This window comes from Hemitrygon akajei, chromosome 14 (assembly GCF_048418815.1).
Source record: "Hemitrygon akajei chromosome 14, sHemAka1.3, whole genome shotgun sequence".
Classification (NCBI taxonomy): Eukaryota; Metazoa; Chordata; class Chondrichthyes; order Myliobatiformes; family Dasyatidae; genus Hemitrygon; species Hemitrygon akajei.
In genome coordinates, this window is record NC_133137.1 from 9,341,081 (window position 1) to 9,359,584 (window position 18,504).

At 39.0% G+C, this 18,504-nt stretch overlaps 1 protein-coding gene across 1 annotated transcript in view; it reads right to left on the reverse strand.

Moving 5' to 3' along the window:
• Positions 1–18,504, reverse strand: part of suds3 (SDS3 homolog, SIN3A corepressor complex component) — a 72,510-nt gene that overhangs the window by 28,833 nt on the left and 25,173 nt on the right. Inside the window, exons 3-4 of the mRNA XM_073065450.1 lie at positions 10,203–10,275; positions 6,287–6,342 (exon numbers count right to left, since the gene is read on the reverse strand). Coding sequence (XP_072921551.1) covers positions 6,287–6,342; positions 10,203–10,275 — 129 coding nt within the window. The remainder of the gene's footprint in view (positions 1–6,286; positions 6,343–10,202; positions 10,276–18,504) is intronic.

The window sequence follows — 18,504 nt, forward strand, 5'->3', positions numbered from 1 at the left end:
AGTTCAGGAGAAAAACTGTTACATCAATTATTTTAACAGAGCAAATAGCAGACAGTTTTTTTTTTCTAATTCAATACCCCAAAATCAAAAACAAATTAACAAGGAATATGAGGATGGGTAACAATGCATTAGAATTAGAATGTAGTAATAATTAATCAGTCAAAACCACAAAAGGAACAGTCACCTCCTTGCATTTTGACATTAATCATCCAAGATTCTTGGGGTCCCATATCTTCACTTTTATTTTTCTAAATAGGACTATACTTGTTCAAATGGAAATATATAGAGAAAGCTTTTTCATAGGGTCACAGACAACTTCTTGGAGTCCATATTTTGAAGTTTTGGTTTACAGTACAGACAAGGAACCACCCTTCTAGTGTACTGCTTAATATTTTTCCAGCCACGGCTGGAATTTTGTCTTACTGTGCTGCCACTGGGGACTTGATTTAAATTAACTTATTGTTTGCTTCACTAAAGGCAACTTAATCCACTTAAGGTGAGATTCTAGATCCAGAAATGTGCTACACTAGCAGCCTTTATAGCACATGGCAGATTCTGTAGCAAGAGTCCATATAATCATAGACAAATTGGGAAAAGGAAAGAATGTGTTCCAGTAGAATCCCTTTTCAAATGCCACCAATGTTTGTGAGTGTTGAAGAGTGAGTAAGAGTGAGAAGCTTCAAGAACTGAGAGGTCACCCAACTATTAACTCCATCCCAAGGCTAGTCTCTGCTTCCCAGACCCCATTTCAAATTCTCCACTACAAAACTTCCTACAATTTTAAGCCACTGCCACTCCCTACCCATCAATTTCCTAACTCTTTCCTACTACACCCAAGACATCAATTAGTACCACTTCTTTTCTGGAAGACTTTTCAATCCATGCACAATAGAGAAACCTTCTATCCTATGACTATAACCCTGAAGTGGAGCTCTACAAGTACTCAGTGATAGAGACAGCATTTCTGCTTTTAGAAAAATGGACTGGAACAACAAATTAATGTTTTATTGTAAGTTACCGATGCAACACATCAATGAAGCTATAAATCAGAATCAGGTTTATTATCATTGGCATGTGACATGAAATTTGTTAACTTAGCAGCAGCAGTTCAATGCAATACATAATCTAGCAGAGAGAGAAAAAATAATATTAATAAAATAAAACAATGATAAACAAACAAGTAAACAATTACGTATATTGAATAGATTATTTAAAAATGTGCATAAACAGAAATACTGTATATTTAAAAAAAGTGAGTTAGTGTCCAAAGCTTCAAAGTCCATTCAGGAATCGGATGGCAGAGGGGAAGAAGCTGTTCCTGAATCGCTGAGTGTGTGCCTTCAGACTTCTGTATCTCCTACCTGATGGTAAAAAGTGACAAAAGGGCATGCCCTGGGTGCTGAAGGTCTTTAATAATGGATGCTCCGGAAAGATGTCCTGGGTACTTTGTAGGCTAGTACCCAAAATGGAGCTGACTAGATTTACAACCTTCTGCAGCTTCTTTCAGTCCTGTGCAGCAGCCCCTCCATACTAGACAGTGATGCAGGCAGTCAGAATGCTCTCCACGGTACACCTATAGAAGTTTTTGAGTGTATTTGTTGACATGCCAAATCTCTTTAAATTTCTAATAAAGTATAGCCGCTGTCTTGCCTTCTTTATATCTACAGTGATATAAAGGTTAAATGCTCAGAGATCTTGACACCCAGGAACCTGAAGCTGCTCACTCTCTCCACTTCTGATCTCTCTATGAGGATTGGTATGGGTTCCTTCGTCTTACCCTTCCTGAAGTTCACAATCAGCTCTTTTGTCTTACTGACGTTGAGTGCCAGGTTGTTGCTGTGGCACCATTCTACTAGTTGGCATATCTCACTCCTGTACACCAGAGAAGGGAAGATAGCAGCTATATTTCATTAGGAGTTTGAGGAGATTTGGTTTGTCACCTAAAACACTTGAAAACTTCTACACATGTCCCTTGAAGAACATTCTTGCATAAGTCAGCATACAGAGAGGAGATGCAGCAGCTAACGGATTGGTGCAGAGCAAACAACCTGTCTCTGAACTTGAACAAAACAAAAGAGATGGTTGTTGACTTCGGGAAGGCACAGAGCGACCACTCTCCGCTGAACATCAACAGCTCCTCGGTAGAGATCATTAAGAGCACCAAATTTCTTGGTGTTCACCTGGCGGAGAATCTCACCTGGTCTCACCTGGTCTCACCTGGTCTCTCAACACCATCACCATAGCAAAGAAAGCCCAGCAGCCTCTCTACTTTCTGCGAAGGCTGAGGAAAGTCCATCTCCCACCCTCCCATCCTCATCACATGCTGCAGAGGTTGTATTGAGAGCATCCTGAGCAGCTGCATCACTGCCTGGTTCGGAAATTGCACCATCTCGGATTGAAAGACCCTACAGCGGATAGCGAGGTCAGCTAAGGTCATCGGGGTCTCTCTTCCCGCCATTACAGACATTTACACTACACGCTGTATCCGCAAAGCAAACAGCATTATGAAGGACCCCACGTACCCGTCATACAAACTCTTTTCCCTCCTGCTATCCAGGAAAAAGCACCAAAGCATTTGGGCTCTCACGACCAGACTATGTAACAGTTTCTTCCCCCAAGCTATCAGACTCCTCAATACCCAGAGCCTGGACTGACACCAACTTACTGCCTCTACTGTGCCTACTGTCTTGTTTATTATTTATTGTAATGCCTGCACTGCTTTGTGCATTTTATGCAGTCCTGGGTAGGTCTATAGTTCCGTGTAGTTTTTTTTCCTGTGTTGTTTTTACGTAGTTCAGTGTAGTTTTTGTACTGTTTCATGTCACACCATGGTCCTGAAAAAAGCTGTCTCATTTTTACTGTGTACTGTACCAGCAGTTATGGTTGAAATGACAGTAAAAAGTGACTTGACTTGACTTGAATTCTGACTGGCTGCATCACCGTCTGGAATGGTTGGGGGGGGGGGGTGGGTGCTATTGCACAGGATTGAAAGAAACTACAGAAAGTTGTAAAATTAGACAGCCCCATCATGGGTAGCATCCATTGAAACGAGCAGTCAGCGTTTCAGGCCAAGACCCTTTGTCAGTCCTGACGAAGGGTCTTGGCCCGAAACGTTGACTGCTCGTTTCAACGGATGCTGCCCAACCTGCTGAGTTCCTCCAGCTTGTTTGTACGTGTTAATTTGACCACAGCATCTGCAGTGTACTTTGTGTTTACCCATCATGGGTACATGCCTCTGTAGTATCCAAGACATCTTCAAGACACAATGCCTCAGAAAGATAGTGTCAATTATTAAGGACCTCCCCCCCCCATCACCCAGGAAATACCCCTTTCTATTTATTACCATCAGGAAGGAGGTACAGAAGCTTGAAGGCACACAAAGTCAACAATTGAGAAATAGCTTCTTCCTCTCTGCCATCCGATTTCTAAATGGATATTACCTGACTTTTCATTATTTCTGTTTTTGCACTACTTTTTTTAAATTTAACTAATATAGATATAAAGAATCACACATATATACAATTACCGCAAATTGTTTTTATTCGATATTTATCATGTATTGCATTGTACTGCTGCTATTTAATTAACAAATATCACAAAATATACTGGTGATATTAAACGCAACTTTGACTCTGAAGTTAACATCTAGTGCCTATTTGCATATCCGGTACTCTAAAATGCAAGAGATCATAAGTGCAATGAAAAAAAACTGTACGAAGTTCATTCTATTCACATTAGATTCCAGAAATCTACGTGTCTCTGTTACAATGCAAGGTATTTGATTGAACAGCGAGTTGTTTTTGCAAGCTTCCGTACTTATAGTCTTTAACCTTTAACTTTGGATAAACAATTTCAAGTACAACCAGTCGTAATGTTTCTTCAATTGAAGATGCAATCTTAAAATTTTTTAAATGCGTTTTCACAGTACTGCACTGTTAACGTAAAGCTATGCTCAGATTGGAACATGCCTTGATGGTTGCATAACAGATATAATATGATGACTCTGTGATTCTAAAAATTCTGTTTTTAACCATTCATCGTATAAAGCAATGTCCTTATACCTGCCAGTAGAAGTATTCAAGGTTTTTAAAGATGGATGGGAAGAGATCACGATTACATCTGATGCCACTGAGATTCTGAGCAAAAAACATTTTATTTCTTGCAGAAAATTTACACATGGCAAAACATCAAGTGCAACTCAAAAGAACTCGTGTAGAGGTTTCCAGCTTTTTTCCCCAATTGTGTCTCTTTACATTTGCTTCTCCTGGGAGATTACATGGCTACAGGTGATAATAGTGATCAGAGATTATGATGCTTTAATGAGCACTATAATGAGACTGGCTGAATGGAATGTATGGCATCTTCCAGATCAATCACAGGCCTGTAGTAGAGAGCACGGGACATACCGTAGATTCCGGACTACAGAGCGCACCTGATTAAAAGCCGCTGGCTCTAATTTTAGAAAGAAAATCAATTTTTTACTTGTACAGGCCGCACCGGATTTTAGGCCGCACCGGATTTTCGGCCACAGGTGTCCCACGTTGTAATATGAGATATTTACACAGAAAGATATTACACGTGAGGATTTTTTAACTTTTAATTAAATCCATATGGTAACATAAACAAATACATATTGCAAATGCTTTTTTTCGAACCGTGCCTGTAACGCGGCTACTTTTAAATATACGTTGCGTATACTTTTTTACTGAACAACATTCCAATATCTCCTAACGACTGGTAAAAAATATATATACTGCAGCCTACCAGGAAAAGTTATTGATCGCCTTTAACTTAAAAGCAGCGTTCGCTCAGATCTAATGCCGCTCCCCCCCTCCTTCCCATTTATCGCAAACCGGTATCCCACAAGACGCGGCGAAACCGGGTGTGACGTCATAGCATCCCGCGATGTAGTACAGAAAACAAATATAGTTAAAACACTTCTAACTTTAACTAACAAATGAATTACTAAGCGAAAATATTATAAACTAAATAACTGCCATAAAGGCAGCACAATGCTTTTCTTCGAGTGTTTTCCATGTTGATGAGGGTGAGTACAAATGACTGATTTACAATAATTTAATTGTGAAAGTGCGCTTGATTTATCGTACAATTTCATTGGACCTCTGTGAACTACTCATCAATTTTATTGGTCTACTGTTACGAGGCAAAATGTTTTTGGCGGCATGAAAAAAATAATGCATTAGCCGCACCGTATTAAAGGCCGCAGAGTTCAAAGCTATTCAAAATGTGGGGAAAAAGTAGCGGCTTATAATCCGACATCTACGGTACTCTGAAGATTGGCACTACTGAACAAAAGAAGCTTCCTAGAAAATTACATTTATAGCAATTATTGGCCTAGATTAGTTAAGAGGTAAATGTGTACCAAAGGAAGTTGTAAAGGAAAGGATTGCTTCTTCAAGGGATTTATAGTACAACAAAGGGAACATTTTACACCTGAGTCAACATAAACAGTTCAGCAAGAACAATGTCATGGTAAACCTCAAGTTAGCACTTGGAGACAATCTCGGAAAGCAACAGAATAAACCACATTATCTTTGTTTTTCTTCCTTCTACCATATTGCCCAATGAATTAATTCAATAGGGAAGTTGAATTATGGAGTTTTCGTGATTGAAAGGATTGTGGAACTAAAAGTTTACTTTAGCCTTAAACAGAATGCTTAAGTCGCCAGCAGCTTAAAGCTTTAGACAGCAGGTGGTAAGGTTGCAAAGTACGACAGAAGCCAAAAATAATAGCTTAGATCACTTAATGTTCAGTTTGAGGAAACTGCAACTCTTTCAAGATTTGATATTGAACTAGCTGTTTGAAAGTGTGAAAGCAAGATTGAGAAAGACAGGAAGATATAATTCAAATTGTGCACCATTTACCCAATCTCTTTCAGTGACTTGGACTAAATAATACCAGCCAGTCAAGAACTTTCTAATTTTTCATGATCCATTTAAGATCAAACATAGACAGGCTTTCAGTTTAACATTCTGTCCACAAAACAACTGAGAATTCATCCATTAAATCACTGCCGCTATTTTTCAAACCTAAACATTTTATCTTAAACAATGCAGCACACCCTCAGCATTGTAATAAAACAACTGAAAGGAGATTTGAGCCCACAACTTTCAGATGTCTGCTAAACATTCATACAGCATTGTGGAAAATCAAACAAAAACACACCTGCCAGTACAATAGACTTTCACAACTGCTGGCTATCAAATGGTTCATATTGCGTCATTTATAGTTATTTGGTATAAAACTTGAAAACAAGGCGCCTACCTTCCTGTAACTGCTGTAGCTGTCTTTTGAGAGATGTCAATTTCTCCTGGTACATCCTATGAATAAAAAGAGGAAAAAAATAAAAGCTTGCATTTAGATTAAAGTAAAATAACTTCAGTAACTTTGAACTTGTACTTAGAACAAATATAGATGATGGCAATTCTGAATATTTTCAGCACACTGACCAGTTTAGAATGCCACAATATTGTTTCTGGAAAACACATTAATTTATGAATTCAAATAACCAGGATTTTTTTTTAGTTAAACAAATAGATTGGCACGGTCAGGCAGTTTTATTAGCCCCCTACAATATGTTGTTGAGTGGATACCATGCTGAAAAGGCTATGAAATTAAACTCTTCAGTGTGGAACTGGAGTTGCAGGTAAACTGAATGTGTCCAACAACTCAAAAGCCTCAAATTGAATATTGGTACTATCAAAAATTCTCAAGTTGTTCAGGTGAGAATTGACTCAATCTCAGTAATATTAGCCTAGCTTATTCATGCAGTGAAAATATTATCATGCCCTTACATATTCATGGAAGCTTTCATCTTAGCTATACTTTTAAAAATTATGCTAACAAATCCCACAAAATTTTATAGGCTCCAGTTTGAAGATATTCTCTTCAAATCACATCCTAAAAATTTCATAGCTTAAGTTGGTATGTAGCCAGCGCACATTTTAGATATGTTTCATGAAATAATATGCAACTCATTGTCACTTTACTTTAAACCAATGGTTTTAAAACCATATTGTACAGATTTGCATGTGTATACTTCACGAGCTATTTTAGCAGAAGTCAGAAATTTGAAAGTCAAAACACTTCACTGTATGTTTCTCCACGGAATTTTAAATTAATCAAGTTCCCCATTCCAGTTAAAATGAAGTTGAAAAGTTCAGCAAGTTATACAGGATGTCTTTCATAGCTTCAGTTGAAATCCAATAAAATATTAGGCAGTCTCCTCTTCTAGCGATACAAACACAAAATGTTTGATTATGGGATTGCTGCAATGTGAAGGAATTGCACCCAAGTAGCTGTACTTTTGACAGTACAATGTTTTCTCATTGCTGCATTGAAACATCAGCCAAGATTGCTGTGCTCAAATCACTAATGTTATTTCAGACAACAATTTTAGATTCAGAGAAAGAGGCTTTCCATTATCTTTTGACTGGAAAATTAAACCAGACAGATTTTTTTTTAAAAAGGAACTATTCAAAGGATTTAAGATTTCTTGGCATATATTTAACCATTTTTTAAAAAATCCACTCATTATTGCAAATGCATGTGGGAACTTGTTACGTCCAGTAACATAGGCATCCTATGTAATAATAATGTAATTTAAATAATAATATTTAAAAGCAACCTATCTGCTGTAAAATATTTTGGAAGGTCACTTAAGGGTATGAAAGAGAATTTACAAACAAAATGATTTGCACAGGATGACTAGCAAACAAAATACAATGGCAGTTTTAATTTAAAAAACAGAATATCATTAGTTAGCATAGATTAGAAATATCATAAAATATGAGCAAATCAAAACAAAAGCAGAACTACATCATCAATATTGATCTTTGAAAACTCCATTTTGATAAATGTTTACTAGATTCATTTTGATTTTAGGCCATAGAAATTCAATTTGAAATATATTAATTTTTCCTTCCACTGCTGCTGATCTGTCCATTACCTCCTGAGGCAAGGTCTGGACCTGAAACTTTAACTACTCCATTTCCTCCACCATTGCCTGACCCATTGTGTACTTTCAATGATTATTTTTGCTCATTACTGGACTCATGATCTTTCAATCATAGTCTTAGGCTTGATTTTCCACATAATAGTTGTCGGCAATGGCTTCGCCGCTTATTCTTACATACTCTCCAGGCCTCCCCATCTTCTTTTGCCATCCTTTGACAGTTAATTCCTCTCGCTGCCAACTAATCATCAGCCTTATAATTTTAATTGTCTGTCAACCTCCCTCTGAACTTGCCCAAATTATTTAACTTCTTTAAAAGCCTAGTGAAGAGATTTAATTTTTTTTAAATAAATCACTCAAGTTCCATTTCACCTGAGTATTTCCAGTATCTTCTGTTTCTAGTTATAGGATCTATACTACCTGACTTTCTTTTAGTCTCATATATAGACCTTTTCTGTCAAAACATGAAACCAAAATCTTAGAGAAATGCTACCATCCAGGAAACTAAATTCAGAAAACATCCTGAGGGGAAATTACAGAACATGGTATATAATAATATATTCCACTGAATCCTTTCACTTCAAAGCAAGTTTCAACAGGTTTCAGCACTATTCTCTTCAAAACAAAAAAGAACTTTTGAAATACATGTTATCAAGCCATCAACAAAATTCTTGGCATCAATATCTACCGATCAGTATATTTCAACTTGCATTCCATAAAACAGGTATCTGTTTCCACATTCTCTAAATAATATTCAACAGCTACATACCAAAGATTTCAGTCACTAAGCAAGGTACTCAATTTCATTTTTATACATTAACTGCTTAATTGGTTTGTCCTACAATTATTGACGTTTTGTTTCCCTAAAGTCCCATCAGCTGTATTCTGCAACTGTACTTCATCTCCTTCCAGAGCAGTATGATTAATTCAATAAGAAATGAACAGAAATTCTAAAATCTATCAAGCGAAAGCACAGTAAACAAAGGTAGAAAGATCAATGATGTTAGCAACCTTTAACAAAATTTATAAAATACAGAAGCAAAAATTGGAAGCAATCTTTCAAATAGCAGCGGAGTCATAATATTTTACAGCTAGGTGGCAATTTACATTAAATCGACAGAACTATTGCAGAATTGGTTGTGCAAGCTAAATTCAAAGAACAATAATGTGAAATACTGACAAAAGGCCACACTATTCATCATTGAAATAAAACTTAACAGCAGGACAAGCAGTATCTGTGAAAAAGAGGAGATAGTGTTTCAGGCTGAAGAAACTTCATCAGAATTAGGAAAGAGGGAAAACATGTTTCAAACTGCAGAGGGAGTAGGGAATATTTCTGAAAAGGTGAGGCCAGAGTTGTCAAGGGACCAGTTATAAAGGTTATCCAGTCAATGGGTTAATGGGATAGTTAGATGAAATACACAAAAGCTTTAAAAATTAGGAAAATGGAAAATGGGAGAGTGAGAGTATCATCAAAGGAATTCCAAAGTTACAAAAGATACAGCTCAAGACACCCCCAGCAAGTCAAGCTTTGCTCATGGACAGAAAAATTGTACCTATAATCACAAATGGATGAGTTGCACCAGAAGTGGTTTGTTCCAATACAAAGAAATCAGCAGCAGCAAAAATGGCCCTATGATTGCTGATCATATTTCACAGCTGTGACCAATTTTATGCTTCTTTATTTGTATTATAATTTTCTAACTGCCTTGGTCACATACCTAGTGTTCATTTTTTTCTTTAACTGTCCATATTAGCACTTCAACTGATGACCACTCCAACTTATCCCTATGGCAACACTGGCCTCAATCTACTGGAGATATTCCCTTTGACCTGTCTCTCCCTCTCCCACAGAAAATTGAATTGTTTTCTCTCCTACCCAGTTCTGACAAAGGGTCTGATGTGAAATATTGACTATTTCTCCTTTCACAGAGGCTGCCTGGCCTGCTGAATGTTTCCAGCATTTTCCGTGCTTTTTTCCAAATTTGCAGCTTTTGCAATTTTTGATTTTCATTTATTAAAAAAAACTTACTTATCAATAAATTGTTGGATCTACCACTGTCAAGTACTTCAACCTGAATCGTGACTTCAAAATCTTTGACAATTTGAACTATCAAATCAAATTAGCATCTAAAATGTAACTATTCAGTGTAAAAGTGATTTTAATCAGTATTTTATTGAACTTATTTGCCACAAGGCAAATGCACACATTACAACAATGCTTACTGCTCTTTTACTTCCAGGTAGTCTTCATCATCCTGCTTATTGGCAATATCTGTCTCACTTGCATCCTCTGTATCTGTAATATAAACAAGTATGCCTTTAAATCATTTCGGAGAAAAGTAAAAGAATTCCATACAAAAGTAATTCTCATTTCTTGAAGGGTTACATGTACCAGTAAAGTCAGAACAGTTTTTAAATCATCCCTAATATTCTTTAATGTGTTGGCAAGAGATCACATGCAACAGGAAGTTCAATATCAACGATAACATCACAGAGGAGATTCAACAGTGGGCCCACATCTGTCTAAAAGGCACCCTTCTATCCTGGGGCACTCAGTGACAGTAATAGATATTAGCTTCAAGTCATTAGGCTATTTCACAACTAAATAATCACTGCCTTCATGGCACAAACCTTTCCTACCGCTAATCAGCCCAATCTAAGTTTTGTTGTACGCAGGTATGCTGAATTTTTCCATGAAGTTATGAAATGAATTGAACATTGTGCATCAGCAGACATTCTCAACTCTGATCTTACAATGGAAGATTAGAGAAACCATCCAATGATTAAATATACCCAATGACTTGGCCTGCAGAGCTGTCTGTGACAATGAATTCCACAGATTTGCCACCCTTTTGCTAAAGAAATTTTTCCACATCTCTGTTCTAAATGGATATCCCTCTATTCTGAGACTTCCCTCTGGTCCTAGACTCCCCCACTATATTTCACAGTATATTTTATTATTAAAGTTTGTATAAATTATACAATCATGATATTCGTCTGCTTACAGGCAGCCACAAACAAGAAACATGGAAAAAACCCAATTTTTAAAAAATGCAGAGAGAAAAAAAGCAAATCAAATAAAATTTAAATGGTAAGACTCTTGGCAGTGTAGAGGATCAGAGAGATCTTGGGGTCTTTCTCCATAGGACACTCAAAGCTGTTGTGAAGATTGACAATGTTGTTAAGAAGGCATATGGTGTGCTGGCAATCATCAACCATGGGACTGAGTTCAAGAGCCGCGAAGTAATGTTACAGCTATATAAAACCTTGGTCAGACCCCACTTGGAGTACTGTGTTCAGTTCTGGTCACCTCACTACAGGATGTGGATACTATAGAGAGAGTGCAGAGGAGATTTACAAGGATGTTGCCTGAATCGGAGGGCTTAACTTATGAAATTAAGTTGAGTGAACTTGGCCTTTTTTCTCCCTGGAGTGACGGAGGATGAGGAGTGACCTGATAGAGGTATACAAGATTGAGGTGGTGGAAGTGGATACAATAAGGTCTTCAAATAGCCTCTTAGATAGGTATATAGAGCTTAGAAAAATAGATTGCTATGTGCTAGAGAAATTCTAGGCAGTTTCTAGAGTAAGCTACATGGTCGGCACAACATTGTGGCCGAAGGACTTGTAATGTGCTGTAGATTTGAATATGCTAAAATCATGCAAACAATAAAGCAAACATCAGCATTCAGAACAAAACTGTCCATAAACCCGACGCTGGGAGCAGCCAGAGTCCATCACACAGTGGCAAATGGCCATGAAGCTCACAGATAGTGCGGAGCAGCCAGGGCATAACACAGCCTCAGCGCCTATGACAGCAGAGCAAAATACTGCAGATCAGAACCAGTTTGACTCTTGCCACCAGTCCAAACAACCTGCCTTTTCAGTCCATCTGGCCTGTACTTGGTTGTCCCTTGCTCTCAGATCCAGGCCTCACCACAGCAATACGCTCTGGGCTGGAAGTGGTCCACACTTGACCTTTCCAAATCGATGCGGTGCTTAGATGGATCAAACTCCACTCTCGGTTTAGGTGGACAGTCTCTGAAACAGTTCTGCTTCAGATGTACTCCACTCCTCTTGCTCCAACGATGTCTACAATTCCAATTCCAACTACATTTTCTCCTGGAACACACCTCAACCTTGCTTCAGCTCTGTCTTGCACCCACATGCCTCGACCCTCAGATCAACCTCGCTTCACTCGCCTCTTGTTTGCAGTGCAGTTCACAGCATGCCCTTCAGCTGCCAAGTAAAATATACTTACCGGTAATCCATTGCCTCAATATTAAAGGTAGGGCACTGAATCTGCCAGGTCATGAGATTATAGATTATGATGGAATCAAATTGTGTTTCTAATTACAATGCGTGATGTGCTGCAGGCTAATTTTAAGTCAGTTTTGACACTTAATCTAGTTGGCAATATACAAACAGTTTGAAAGACAAATGCAGATACTTAGTGTGAAAACAAAACTCTCTCAACATACACAATCCCTCGAGGCCCAAATAATCTGACCGTGAGAACCTACGATTCCACTGATATGGGCCAAATCCATTGCAGCCTATGCAATTGACAGAACAGTTTACTAATTTAAGTCTACAAATTGGTTTTAAAACGGCAAAAGCAAAATTATATCTGACACAGACTTCTTGTTTAAATTAACTTAGAAAATAGAATAGTACAGCATAGGAACAGACCTTTCAGCCAACAACATTATGCCAAACTAACTAAAGCAGTAATCAAATGCCCTTTTGCCTATTCAATATCCATATTGTTTCACTTGCTGCACACGTATGTACCTATCTAATAGTCACCTGACAGCCTGCTTCAGATTTGCCTCCACCACCTTCCGGTGCATTCCAGCCTCCACCACTCTCAGTGTACAATACCTTGCCCTACACACTTCCTTTGAACTTAATCCCTCACATCATAAATGCAAATCCTCTAAGATCAGACATTTTAATTCTGGGAAATGGATATCAGATGTTTACCTACCGTAGATTCCGGATTATAAGCCGCTACTTTTTTCCCACATTTTGAACAGCTTTGAACTCTGCGGCCTATAATCCAGAGCGGCTAATACATGGTTTTTTTTTCATGCCGCCTCGTAAACATTTTGCCTCGTAACAGTAGACCAATAAAATTGATGAGTAGTTCACAGAGGTCCAATGAAATTGTACGATAAATCAAGCGCACTTTCACAATTAAATTATTGTAAATCAGTCATTTGTACTCACCCTCATCAACATGGAAAATACTCGAAGCAAGACCCGAGCGCGTCAGACCCGATTAGACCCGATCGCAATGCGCAAGCGTCAGACCCGATTAGACCCGAGCGCATTGCGCAAGCGTCAGACCCGATTAGACCCGATCGCAATGCGCAAGCGTCAGACCCGATTAGACCCGAGCGCATTGCGCAAGCGTCAGACCCGATTAGACCCGATCGCAATGCGCAAGCGTCAGACCCGATTAGACCCGAGTGCATTGCGCAAGCGCGTCAGACCCGATTAGACCCGATCGCATTGCGCAAGCGTGTCAGACCCGATTAGACCCGATCGCATTGCGCAAGCGTCAGACCCGATTAGACCCGATCGCATTGCGCAAGCGTGTCAGACCCGATTAGACCCGATCGCAATGCGCAAGCGTCAGACCCGATTAGACCCGATCGCATTGCGCAAGCGTGTCAGACCCGATTAGACCCGATCGCAATGCGCAAGCGTCAGACCCGATTAGACCCGATCGCATTGCGCAAGCGTGTCAGACCCGATTAGACCCGATCGCAATGCGCAAGCGTCAGACCCGATTAGACCCGATCGCATTGCGCAAGCGTCAGACCCGATTAGACCCGATCGCATTGCGCAAGCGTGTCAGACCCGATTAGACCCGATCGCAATGCGCAAGCGTCAGACCCGATTAGACCCGATCGCATTGCGCAAGCGTCAGACCCGATTAGACCCGATCGAAAACGCTGCTTTTAAGTTAAAGTCGATCAATAACTTTTCCTGGTAGGCTGCAATATATATATTTTTACCAGTCGCTAGGAGATATTGGAATGTTGTTCGTGCTGTTCAGTAAAAAAGTATATGCAACGTAATTTGTGTTACCGATACGTATGTATATTTAAAAGTAGCGGTGCGGCCTAAAATCCGGTGCGGCATTTACAATTAAAAAATTGATTTTATTTCTAAAATTAGAGCCTGCGGCTTTTAATCAGGTGCGCTCTGTAGTCCGGAATCTACGGTATATATCTCGTAATCTTGTAAAGCTCTATCAGATCTCCCATCAGCCACCGTCACTCAAGCCTCTCCCTATAGCATATGTCCTCTAATCCAGATAGTATCCTTATAAACCTCTTCTGCATCATCTTCGAAACTTTATCAGGTCCAGGAATGGAACCTGGTGTGGTCTTCTACTGCTGTACCCCATCCACTTCAAGGTTTCACTTGTGCATTCAGAGACACTCTTCTGCACACCACTTGAGTTACCGGCACCTTCCGGTCAGCTTGAACCATTCTCTTCTGACCTCTCTCATTAACAAGGTATTTTCACCCACAGTCTGCAGCTCACTGGATTTTTTTTTTTGTTTTCCACACCATTCTCTGTAAAAACTAGATTGTTGTGCATCAAAGTCCTAGGAGTTCAGCAGTTTTGGAGCTACTCAAACCACTCTATATGGTACCAACAAACATTCCACAGTCAAAATTACTTTGTCTAAAATCCATCTAGACAACATCCACAGTTATATTTTCATCACCTCCTCAAAAAACACAATCAAGTTGGTAAGACAAGACTTGCCTCGCAAAAAGCCTTGCTGACTGCCCTAATTCAGGCGTTTTCTAAATATTCATAAATCAAATCCCTAAGAATCTCTCTCAATAACCTGGGGTATATCCAATCGGGCCCTAGGGACTTAGCCACCTTAATCCAGCCAAAGTTATTTGCCAATTCAAAAGTTAAAAAAATGCTAAACATATAATTAGAACCAATAAACGAAAAGAAAATAATTTTAAAAGTAACTTATCACCTTCCCCTGGAAACCTGCTTTAAATCTACACGATGTCAGATTACATGGTAGGACACAAAAGCAATTTCCAAATACTGTACAATGCTGGGGAATGTTTGCAAGACCAGGGTCTGTCATTGGAATCAAGCAGCAGAATGAATTGATAAATGCCATCTTCCACAACTAGTAAAAGATCCACAACTTTTGTTTTTGATAGTACATGTATCTAATTTCAGTTAATTCTGCAAAGCTAAACTGCCAGTGAGATCCAGCCTTGAGCTTTTTAGCTTGGTTACAATAGCACAAAGTCTACCAGGTACATGACAATAAAAAAGGCACAATGCCTTCAAACTGCAGTAACAAGGGATAAGAGAAGACATTCAGAAGCATATTGGAGAACTTGGAACCAGAAGTCCATAATAGTGATCGCAAAGCACAAATTTTGAATCCCACCATAGAATGAGTAGCTATTATAGATGATGGCAAGTATGAAATCACAGCAGTTTATTTTGCTTGATTTAGCATTCTTTGTTTAAAATAATTCATTAAAGTTATGTGAACAAAGTACAGGAATGGCACACGTCATCACTTCACTGCATCACACGTGTGCCTCTCACTTAAAAGCAAAAAACGAATGTATACAAGTTATCTCCCAGCTCCTTTGTTTTCCTTTTGGAGTTACAAACAAAACATATCAAAAGTGATCTGCAATCTATTAGTGTCTCTTGTGAAAATGTTCGATTGTACAAGAGAGAAATAGCAGTATTTAAGAGATCAGTAACATGAAAATAATAAAAAATACTGCTCAGTAAAAATATCGCAATAAAATTTTATAATTTTAAACAGGAGTTTTAGAATCAATATTTTACTATTGTTAAAGATTAAGCTGGGAGGAAACATTTTTTTCAGGTCATAACGATGAATATTGGCCCAGAATTTTCTGGGAAAGACAAGTCACCAACTGAGCGTAGACTTATCATGCAGATCTGATGAGATCATCCTTACAAAATGTCAGACAGAACATCTGTGGCAAGTCCTTTACAACACAAAGCTTTTCGGATACAAATCTGAACATATAACAGAACCAGAACAAGTTCTTCTTATGCAATCCCTCAGGATCAGGATGATACATGCATGCTCTGGTTTCTTGAATGTTCAGGTGGCTAATGAAGCTACTGTAGGAACAACAGCCTCTTCAACTAATGGCATCTGTTAGCATAGACAGGTAAGTAATTTATAAGTTGGCCCATTCCTTCTACCATTTATTCATGTCTTCCATGCACTCCAGGTGCAAGGACTAGAAATTCTCAAAAGAACCTTTTCCACTTCGAGCAGTCATAGGCTTGAGGTGTTAGTTGAACATTGTCATTTTTCCCCAAACACAGCCTTTTCTTCAGTCTTAAAATTTTCTTCCATGACAGAACTCAGAACCGTGTCAGCTTTGGGAATGTAACATTGGGCTCATGAATGATGTGGATTGCCCAGTGTAGACCTCGTGCATATGCATTAGCCTGGGAGAGGAGACTAACACTGGATCACTTAACTTTCCAGTGAATTTGGAGAACTTTGCAGAAACCTCCTTGGTGGCATTTAACCAACACCTTGAGATCACTGCTGTAGGTAGTCCAGATGTCAGAACAATACAAGGCAAGGTTTTTTGGGTAGACAACAAGCTCTGTGCCAGATCTGAGGGCTTAAAAAGCAAAGATGGTGCTGGCAATATTCAGAGACGTTTTGCAGGCAGCTAACAAAATGTACTTTTTCTGGACTACAATCACTGCAGTTTTCAGTCTGTAACTTCCCTTTGGAAGTTGTGCTTTTGAACCATCTGAACAATCTGGCGCTTCTGTGGTATCCTGAATGATTTAGTGAAATACACTCCCAAAAATGCAGGTCTAACCATTGCTGGAGCAAACTTCAGACCTGAATGAAGTGGCGGAACCTGGGTTTAAGAATGAGAAACGAACCAAAGTTCAGCTGATTTGAACACCAAGCCAGATTAAATAGTCTAAGGCATCGAGGCTAAGGGTGGAGGACAAACCAAAGCTCACTACTCCATTTCAACCAGGATACCCCACCTGAGCCTGTCCCATCTGCCTGTGTCTGGTCTGTCTCCCTCTCTTCTTGGTACTGCCATCAGGTGTGAGGTGCAGGAATCTTGACCAGCAACACTCACCTCAGTGCTGAACTGGCTCCATAGATGTGGAATCACTTTCAGGGACTCAACAGTTTATGTTCTATTCTGTGTGTTTGTCTATGAAGGTTCTCAGTCATCCAGGCAATTGCACATCAAGCAGTAGTAAATCAACAGACAGTGGTAAGGAGCAAAGCAGGTGGAAAAACATAGTCATCCCATATGTAACTGGAGTTTCAGAGAAACTCAGAAGGATTTTCAACAAACGCCAAATCCCTATGTTTTTCAAACTTACAACGACACTAAGACAGAAACCCATCCACCTCAAGGGTGCGACACCCTATCATAAACAGAGCAATTTATACATGCTATCCAATGCAATGAGAACTGCATAGATCTGTATATCAGCGAGATGAAACAACCACTTCACAACATAGGAGGGTTAACAACTCAGGTCAAGACTCGGCTGTATATCTACACCTAAAGGACAAGGGACACCACTCCTTTGATAATAACAATGTGCACATTTTGGACAACGAGGACAGGTGGTTTGAAAGAGGGGTTAAAGAAGCCATCTTTGTCAAACTGGAAAACACATCCCTGAAAAGAGGGATATGATACAACCTATCAGCTACTTACAATGCAGTCCTAACATCTTTACCTCAGCATCTCCACAACAGTTCACTCCTCCATTCACGCCAAGAGTAATGACCCTCTCATTACCTCTACAACTCTTAATGGCCCTCATGTGATTGCTATACCTTTAAACAACTCAGAGTTTATAAGCCTGAAAACTACCCATCATGGATCAGAACTGAAAAACCCTCTCAGATGGTGGCGAAACACCTTCTAGACTACACAGCAAGTCCAGTTACCTTGATTTACTACTGCTTGATGTTCTCTGTGTTTAATTGTTTACTTTTTATTGCACAATATTTTTTTTCTGCACATTAGATGCTGGCAGTCTTTGTGTGGGTTTTTTCATGGATTCAACTGTTTCTTTGTTTGTGGGTGCCTGCAAGAAAATGAATCTCAAGGTATGGTATATATACTTTGATAATAAATGTAATTTGAACTATAATCTTCAACAACCTTTTCTTGGAAGAAAAATCTAATAGTTGATGAAATCACACCATACGGCCTAGACAGCTGTTACTCAAACAGAAGTAAAAAATAAAAACAGTCAAGAATCTGAAAATTACTTTACATTTGCTTAGGTCCCTTATAGCCGAACTTCTCCACAGAAATAGGTGGAGCCAAAGATTTTGCACCAGATATTTTACAGGATCTCTGGCCCACAACATGTTCAAATTTCAAAGTAAATTTATTATCAAAGTACATTCATATCACTATGTACAATCAACATTCATTTTCATGCAGGCATACACAGTAA